The sequence below is a fragment of the Dromaius novaehollandiae genome, unplaced genomic scaffold (assembly GCF_036370855.1).
Source record: "Dromaius novaehollandiae isolate bDroNov1 unplaced genomic scaffold, bDroNov1.hap1 HAP1_SCAFFOLD_30, whole genome shotgun sequence".
NCBI classification, from domain to species: domain Eukaryota; kingdom Metazoa; phylum Chordata; class Aves; order Casuariiformes; family Dromaiidae; genus Dromaius; species Dromaius novaehollandiae.
Genome location: NW_026991333.1, coordinates 4,045,202 through 4,054,717, shown reverse-complemented (window position 1 = coordinate 4,054,717; position 9,516 = coordinate 4,045,202). Strand labels below are relative to the sequence as shown.

The 9,516-nt window shown below is 50.1% G+C and overlaps 1 protein-coding gene across 1 annotated transcript; it reads right to left on the bottom strand.

Annotated features, from left to right (window-relative positions):
- Positions 1–5,003: 5,003 nt before the first annotated feature.
- Positions 5,004–5,981, bottom strand: LOC112996815 (olfactory receptor 9G19-like). Its single transcript, XM_026122502.2, has one exon. It carries the CDS (start codon positions 5,979–5,981, stop codon positions 5,004–5,006), a length of 978 nt encoding a protein of 325 aa, XP_025978287.2.
- Positions 5,982–9,516: the final 3,535 nt, after the last annotated feature.

Genomic DNA, 9,516 nt, shown 5'->3' with positions numbered 1-9,516 from the left:
ACAATGACTTGGAATAGGTGAAGAGTGAATCTCTCAGGAAGATATGTGTAACCTTTCATGGCTTTTGGCTTCGGTAGGTAAAAGATCCTGTGGGATTCCTGTGGGTAAAAGCTCAACCATTGTCTGTGTTGCTACAACCAGTGTAGATGGCTGGGGTCTCCAAACTTCAGCTGTCCTAATGCAGACATCTAGCCTAAGGCAGCTGTCTAGATCCATACTGTAGTCAGTAGGAAAAGACGGGCATTTCTGGAAAGTGATCTATCATACGCCTGCTTTAAGATGGGAGAAGGGACCCTAGGCAACCACCACACTTATCTTCTAGTTGGCTAAACATGGGTGCAGTGGCAACACTGAGGCCTTATCACCTACTCTGGAGTTGAAGCTGTGCTTCCTGCTCCCCCCTTGAACCAAGGGGGAAGAACGCCTTGAAATGGTTCTTCCTACTTTGGCCATACCTGACACATGCAGGTGACTATCCACTAGCCACAAAATCTTGGCACTTTGATATAGTCCTTATTTTTGCTTGAATTCTTGTTTGATTTAGTTTCATTTTGTTTCTTGTGGTAGCAAGGGCTGATCATCCACACTCCACTGTTGGTTTTTTTGGCCACTGATTCCTGTCCTAATTCACCCTAATTCACATCTGGTAGATGTAAGAAGGCTTTCCTTTTCCTCCATGCAGGTTTAATCTGATCCATCTGATCTGATCTTATCCACCAGATCTCTTAGCAGGGGTTACTGGAGATTGCAGAGGACAGTGCTGTACAGATGCCCAAATAAATGTTATCAGCTTTGCATCCCCCTTCTCATTGCTTGCCCACGCACACATCACCCAGAATATTTATCATTCCTCTGCTTAGCTGATGGTTCCTACAGGCAAAAATTGATTTATTCAACAATATTAGCCTAAAGCTATCCAAAGTTGCCCAGAATAAGAAAGGAACAGCGTATTATAGCTTTAAGCAGGCTGCTGCAGGGGGTATTTCTAAACTAAGATTTTACTTGCCAAATTTAGACCGCAGAAGGTAACGGATCATCTTGACCTATGTGTTTTTCTGATCTTGGCTAGAGGTTATGAAACAGCAACAAAATTCCTCTTACCTTTCGCAAACTTCATATAATGGACACGTTTCCTGGAAGATTTGGATTTTTCTTCAAGACTATATTTCTTCTAATCACTTGCTGAGGACTCTAAAAAAAATACAGATGCCAGCTCCATTAGAGAAACGCTAACCACAGAATGCAAACATCAGTATACTTAACTTTCCACCTCAGAATTAAGTCTCAATAACATATCACAACATATTACTGAAGAAAGCATGGCAAGTCTTGCCTGAGACATGTTACTGCATGATTTTTTGCCACATTCTCTTCCCTTCTCGTTTCCAACCTAATGTAATTTGAAAAGGGAGATAGAGGTACTTCAGGTCAAAAGCAAAGTCTGATTTAACATCATTTCTATGGTGAGCGGAGGCTAATCAGGTCAGGGTCTATTGTGCTGTTTGTTACAAAACCATCTCTACTGGCAGAGTCTGAGAAAGCTGTAAGAAACAGGCAATACAAAATAAAACAGTAAACATGAGTGGATAGAGAAAGAGAAAAAAGTCACAGCAGATAGGCCTTCCACTTCTAGCAGTACTCAAAGTGCCTCCACCTGGATGTAGCATGGTACATCTATGTAAGGAAATTAAACAGCGGCAGAGCTTTAATATCCCTGAGGCCAACTGGAACAAACTGCCATATCTGTATTATTTATGTCTCCTAACTTCCGGAACAGAGCGGCTGCATCTAAACTGCTCACTAAGTCCCAAAGTTTGCTCAGGAGTTGCTTAGGAAAGCCCTTGTTGCTGCAGACCAAAACCATGTGGAGGACTAGTCTAATTTAGTCTAGTCTATTTAACAGCAGAGAAAGCAAGTTTTTGTGGCTTGGCAGATTAACGTCCTGGTACAGATGAACTCTTTGCATCCACAGAGCCTACTAATCTACAAGAAAGTCTTAGAAGTAGGTACCTGCTGTCCTACAAGAACTACTTTATTGGTCCTGTCCTGAAAAGGAATAGGCACTATGGGATTTTGTGCTCAATGACTCCAGAAAAAGCTATGCGGGTGTGATGTTTTTTTCTCCCGGCAGCAGCTGGGATGGGTAGGGCAATCAACCCATACCTTAAGGGCCAAGTTGAGTCACCTTTTTCATATGATTCCACGCCTGAATGCTCTGCAGACCAAGCTTTTTTGATGCTGGAATTACAGATTTCCACGGTTTGATAGGTAGTGCCACTTGATGACAGTCATTGAGCTAAAAATGAAATCTGCAGCCTGCAGTGGGAGAGTTTACTGCCAGAAAGCAGCCTCAGATCTACTCTTGCATTTACACACTAAACTCTACTGAGGGAAGGAAGGACTAGCAAATTCAGTTTTAGAATCTGCAGTTAGCTTGAAAAATCCTTTAAAAAAAAGGGGGTGGGTCTATGGGGAAAGTGAGCATCACAAGGCAAAATATTCTGACCAGAGATGAGGTACTTCTGAGTCTGCTCTCTGATCCACTTGTGCTGAAGGGAATACTACTCAGCAATGGGTTTCTGCAGGGCTCCCTCCTGCGCCTCTTTCTTACAGCAAAAGGGGCACCAGCACCGCCTTGTGCTTTAAGGAGGAATTTCACTACTGAGCATAGAAATGTGCTCGTGTTTGCAAATAAGAGGTGTATCACGGCCTCTTCTAGTGACTGCTAATACCTCTGACGAGCTGAGCCAGTGCTGCAGGAATATTAATACACTTTTTAAAGCAATTCAGTCACAGCAATAAAGTTCCCTGGCATTTCTATAGCAAGTTTCACACAGATGAATATTCCAAAGCACACTACATGGCTGGCATGTTTATCCCATTTTACAAATGGGAAGGGGACTGTCAAGGCCCGAAGGGAGTCTTTCAGGACGACCTCCCTCCCCTTAGGACCAGCGACCAAGTTCGTGATGCCCTTGGACTGAATTAAGGTGAAAACGACACCAGCCAACCACTTTTAAGATTTATTAAGGCAAAATGGAATCAACTAACTAGACACGTCTCGCGTCACACGTTTAGGAAAAAGAGAGGAAAAGGGGAAGACAGAGAGAGAGAGAGAGAGAGAGAGAGAGAGAGAGGGAAAGACAGATATCACCACCCGTGGATCCAGCGGCATCCCGTTGGTCCTCTTCTCTTGGGAGTCTTGGCGGCGGCGGGGGTGGGGGGCAGAGGCGGGACGCTCCCATCTGGTTCCGCTGACTCCGCTCGAGTTCTTCAGTCGTCCCAAGCAAGCCCCCCCGACCCCCCCATTCACCCAGTCTGCAGTTTTTATAGGTTCTTGCCCCACCTCTGGAAGGTGCTTCCTCGCTTCCCATGCAGATTAACTGTCACGCGCAGTCCGCCCTCTCGGAACCTTCCAGAAACGGGCTGGGGCATCTGGGGGTCTCCTGCTCATGCGCAGATGGCAAATGAGTACGTGCAGTCCGTGCCCTAGAGATGACCTTCTGCCCTTTTCGCGCCCTTTTTACCTCGTGCAGGTGCACAAGGTTGTTTACCTCGCGGACGGCTCCCGGGGGCCCCGGCGCGGCATTGCCCAATGCGCCTTGGCAGCAGCGGCTTTGCAGCAGCAGCAGCAATGTCGAGACAAAACCGCATGGAGAGAACCGGTTCTCTACATCCCATTGTGGCCAGTGAAGGCCAAGAGGCACTTTGGGACCAGAGTGCGTCTTGGTCCAAGATGTCCTCCTAGGAAGGGGGAAAGCAGGTGTTCTCTGGAAGTGCTAATCTCCTTGCCCTGTGTGTAAAGACGGACAAGCTACCCAGCAACTGGCAGAGAGTGGGTGCCAGGTATGTTGCCCTGTGATGTGAGAATGGCAATCCTTTTGTTTTTCCCTCTTTCACCTTTCCCAGCAAAGGTGTCCATGTCCTTTGCTGCCTGCCATTGGCCGTGGATGCTAGACACCTTCCTCTTTGCTCTTTTGTTGTAACCAGGTTCCAAAATCTCCAAAACTGGAATGGAATCCCAGCACACGGTCATGGTTAATCACAGCTGAGATTAGGACTGAACCTCAGGGAATGGCCCATTTTAGCTTTCCAGGGTAGAGAGCGGGCATCCATGGATAAGAAAGTGAAGGAAGACGTGCAGAGGCAGACGAGGTGCTAACAAAGGGTTTGTCAAGATTTGTTTAGGGTCAAAGGCCTGTCTTTGTTGACCCGGCTGAATTGACGGCCATGGAATAGAAAGGGATCCCCTGCAGACAAGCTGCCAGGGAGAGGTGTCCCACAGACACTGACAGCTCCTCTGAGGGCCACCCCCAATACTGAATTTGGAGGTTAATGCAGTGCTTTACAAAGTTTCAGGCGTGGGGCTTTTGGGCTCCAGTTCATCTCACCGAAGGCTGTTTGTTGACCCAGGAGCCTTCTCCACCTGAGCTGACCTGCTGGGCTCCCTGGAGAGACCACACACAAAAAGAGGCACCCGGAATGTGCCCATCGCACTCAGCGTGGGCTGAATCGCAGACAGGCTGGCACTGAAGTCCCTGCATGCAGGCATGAGTGCCCTTGCCCATGCACGATATCAGGGGCCCTTTCAGACTCCCTGCGGACTGCCTACAGTGCACACTTGCAGCACCGGTCCCAGCAGCTCCCTTCACTGTTTCCCCTCACTGTCTCCCAGGAATCCGTTGATGTCTGGGAGACTCGAGGCCATCACAAATGACAGGAGACACCAGTATGTGTTTTGGCAACTCTACTAGTATGTGCATTTCCATTGGAGGGAAGAGTAGTGAGGGCTACGGGCTGAGGCACCAACTTCTTCCCTGCAAATATTCACAGCAGAGGAATTCCTTATATCTGAGGAATCCAGAGTCAGGAAAGCACTGTGGGTCTTGATCCTCCTTCCCTGTCTGCTCGCACTTCACCCCAGATGAATTTGCTCTCACTAGAGAAAGATGACACGGTTGCAACATTTCTCACCTGTAGCAGCACTACTTTATTAGCTTTATTTAGAGAAGAGTGCACAACTGCTGTGAGCTCTGGGTGCAAGCCAGAGCTTTCCTGAGTGCTTTTCTGAGGGCCTCCCTGACCTCCCTGTTCCGCAGGCTGTAGATGAGGGGATTGACCAAGGGTGTGAGGACTGTATAGAAAAAGGAGAACACTTTGTTGAGCTGCCTCAGAGGGGCCGTTCTGGGCATCAGGTAGACAATGATGAGGGTGCCATAGAAAAGAGTGACAACAGTGAGGTGAGAGGAGCAGGTGGAGAAGGCCTTCTGCCTGCCCACGCTCGATGGGATCCTCAGGATGGCAGCTATGATGCACACGTAGGATGCCAGTGTGAACAGAAAGGGGAAGACTACATCCAGGACACACAGAAAAAAACTTACTATTGTAACCACCCGGGTGTCACTGCAGGCAAGGTCCAGCAAAGTGGTGAAATCACAGAAGAAGTGGTCAATAGCCTTGGGGCTACAGAACTTCAACTGCAATAGGAAAGAAGTGACTACTGTGCAGATAAGGAATCCCATTAGCCAAGACCCAGCTGCCATCTGGAGACAGAGCTTCCAGGCCATGAGGCTTGCATAGAGCAGGGGCTGGCATATGGCCAGGTACCGATCATAAGACATGGCTGCCAGCAGGTAACACTCAGTACATGCTAAAGCAGCAAAAAAGTAGAACTGTACTATACAGCCATGAACAGAGATGGTCCTGTCCCCGGTCAGGAAGCTGGCCAGCAGTCGGGGCAGGATGGTGGAGCTGTAGCAGATCTCCAAGGAGGACAGATTGCCCAGGAAGAAGTACATGGGCGTATGCAGAAGCTGGTCTGCCATGACCACCACAACAATGAGGATGTTCCCAACCACAGTCACCAAGTAGATGATGAGTGAGAGGAGGAAGAGCGGTGTCTGGAGAGTGGGGATATTCCCCATTCCCAGCAGACGAATCTCCACTGGCGATGTGCAGTTGTCCCATTCCCCTTTCTCCATGTAGCTCCCCGGGTCCCTCATTTTTCTTTTGCCAGCAAGGCGACCTAAGAGAAAGAAGATTTGTTTATTTCTTTTGGTCTTGTATAAAAGAACTGTGAAGGAAGCTTCTGTCAGAGAAAACATGGACTCTGGCAATTCTCTCAGAAAGTATTCACTCAGACTGTGACAGTGTCTCTACTACACCTGAGGTTATTCCAAAGAGCAAACTCAGTCCCTACCGGAGAGCAAAATACCTTTATGTGAGGGCCAGATGCCCTTTTTCCTCAAAGGAGGAGAACAGGCACCGCACCAAACAGCCGATCTCAGCTCTCTGAAACACTTGTTTCGGAAGGGACAGGCCATGTACTTCCTTTAACATGGTGTGGTCAGGAGTTCACATCCACAGCGCTGTGCAGTGGGACTGCCTGAGAGGATTCTCGGGCATCCTCCACGTGGGCTTTAGAGAGAAAAGTGAGATAGATGTGAGAGAAGGTGGATGCCTGAGCTCATCAGCCAATGCGAGGAAGAGAGATTTTGAGCAGGGTGGGCAGAGGGAGGAGGACAGGGAAGACCCTTTGGCTTGTATAACTCCCCTCAGCAATGGTTTCTGAGGGCTTTGGGGCTGCCTGGCGGCACAGCTCAGCAGGTGGACCTCAGCACTACCAGCTGTGCTCGTGGGGCTCCCTGGGCAGCACTGCTAGGAGAAGGGGTGGGTATTTCCGTGGTGAGCAGTGGGTGACATTGGGAAGGAGCATTGTTCTGCTCCTGTTTGTGGTAAGTGCCCGGGACGTACCTGTGTGCACGGCCAGGGAAAGTCCCTGCCTGAGGAACACAGCCCTCTACCCAGATCCTACCTCCCAGCAGAGGGGTGGGTGCCCCTCGGCAGGACTCTGGGCTGGCTCAGGGGCAGCAAAGGCACAGACTCTAACTCCACACCCCTGGCAAGCTTTTCAGGACTCTGCTCAGCTAACAAGGGCACTGGAAGAAATGTGTGGAGGGGAAGAGGGAGCTGGAGTAGAGGACACCCAGGAAGGGAAATGCCTGTCACCTCTGTCACTCAAAGATGCCAGCATGCAAAGCCTCACCAGCTGAAAAGGAAGAGACCTGGCTCAGAAGACACAACACAGACCTGCAGTCCTCAGGATGAGGTGACGATCTCCGCACTGATGGTGCCGGGCAATGACGACCAAGGTCGGGGTGTCACCCTCTGCCTCTTCCCACCACATCCTTCTCTCCCCTGAGCTCTCTGCAAACCATGACCCAGGGCTCAGGCACTGCTCTGCCTTTGGTGTCTTCTTCTGGCAGCTCCTGTGGTGCACGTCCAGCAGCACCCAAATGCCCCCTGCTCTCCAGAGTGTCCTGGGGTTTATAGCACTAACGAGTCTCTGAAGGTTCCTGCTGCAGCTCGTCTCTCCCCAGGGACTGCAGAGAGTGAGCAATGCATAATTGGCTCTCAAAGGAGACTGAAACCTCTGAGCTGGTGAGAACTTTGTAAACACTTCTGGCATACAGCTTTCCCCATAACTCTGGTCACTCCAAGTGTGGGACATGCTCCTTTGAAAAGGAAACTGAGGCAGAGAAATCATCAGGACTCCCCCAAAGTCATGATGCAAAGTCAGTAGTGAGCCCATGAATGGGATTTCCCTCACCTCCCTGCAGACAGCTGTGCATTCACTGACCCTCTCAGGTTTAGAGAGCCCTGATTGCCCGAGCTGGTCCCTCCAGCCTCCCCTGGTGGTCAGTGGGGAGGAAGAGGCCGAGCCACAGGCATTTCCAGGGGCCTCCTTGGCTGCTGTTGTGGCACCAATAGATGCCACCGGGCATGAGTCCTCTTGGCCCTGTTGGACTTGCATGTGATGAGATGCTGTCTCCTCGGCCTCTGCCCTGGATGGAAATGTAGGAAAGGGTGGCACAGTGGACAAAGACTTTATTGCTGTAGCTGCTAAGGACAGGAGACATGAATGTCAGGGGGAGGATTGTTTTTCATGAGAGGAAAAGTCATTTGAATTTAAACACGAAGGTGTGCGTGTAACATCTCAACGTGTTCCATCCTCATCCATTCAGGAGTGCTGGCACATGGGATGCCTTCTTCTGTGCACGGGAAGGCCATGTAGCTTAGATCTCGTAGTATGTCTCTGGCCTCCAGCAGCCTTTTGGGAAGGCTGAGAATCACCTCAAAGCTCTGTGTTACCTCTCCCGCCCCTCGGTCTTTCTCAAATATCCAAAAGCATTATAAATAGCCCTCGAGATATGTGTCAAAGGATCAAAGAATAACTCTGTTTTGGGGGGACTTCAGGAGGTCTCTAGTCCAACTGCAGTCAGGTTAGGTCGGATCAAGGTGCTCAGGCTTATCCATTGGGCCTTGAAAAGCTCCAAGGATGGAGACTACGCAGCTTCCCCAGGCAATCTCTTCCAATGCTCGACTCTCTCATGGGGAAGCAGTTTCTCCATTCATCCAGTCTGAACGTCTCCTGTTTCACCTTATGCCCACTGTCTCTCATCCTCCAAACTTGCACTGCTGTGAAGAGCCTGGCTCTGTCTTCTTAACAGCTACTTTGTAGGCACTGGATGGATGATGTTATTTCTCCCCCTCTCCAAAGCCATCTCTTCTCCAGGCTGAAAAACCCCCATTCCATCGCCTTTCCTCACAGGGAAGTGCTACAATCCCCCTTGATGTTCCTCTACTGAACTCACTCCACTTTGTCATTGTCTTTCCTTTATTTGGGACCCAGCACTGGTCATGGCACTCTGGATGTGATCTGAGTGCACTGAGTAATGGGGGGTGATCACTTCCCTCCATCTCCTGGCTGTGCCCCTGCGCATTCAGCCTAGGAGGCTGTTGGCCTTCCTCACTGCCAGGGCACACTGCTGGCTCACGCTCACTTGTCCATGCATCAGCACCTCCAGGGCCTTTTCTGCATAGTTGCTCCAGGCCAGTCTGTTGACAGAGCCCTGGTTGCACTAACAGGCTTTCATGGTCCTGACTAGACTCACCAGACGCCTGCACACACCCCCCTGCCCACAGTCCAGGAGTCCCATCTAAGCTCAGGCCTTCATCTTCTGTCCCATCTTGAGTTAGGTTGCAAGTGTGCCTGTCTGCAGCTGTATTACAGCTGTGCCTGTTCCTGACCACGGATCCTGTTGATCCAGAGTCTGACTCGCGGCCTGACTTTCTGAGTTGACCTTGGACCTACCTCATCTCTCTGTGACTGCCCTGCAATTACGGGGCTTTGTCTGACCTTGGTTACTGTCACTGGACCTGATCCTGATTTGCTGACTTGTGTTCCCAGCTTGACCTTGGACCCTCCTCGTCACCAAGAATTTGCCTGATGGTATGGAGTCTTGGTTGAACCTGGCTGTGATCTCCAGGTCTGCCTTGCTCGTCTCGCTCAGGTATGGTGGGGCTGGGCCCCAGCTGGTGGGGCCCCTGTCCTGTCAACCATTCTATCCCACTTGGCTCCCAGCATGCTATCCCTCCGGGAGCAGCCAGCTGTTGCTGCTCCCTGAAATCTGGCCCCAGCATATTTTGTTGCAAGGGGTTTTTACTTCTCAGAGA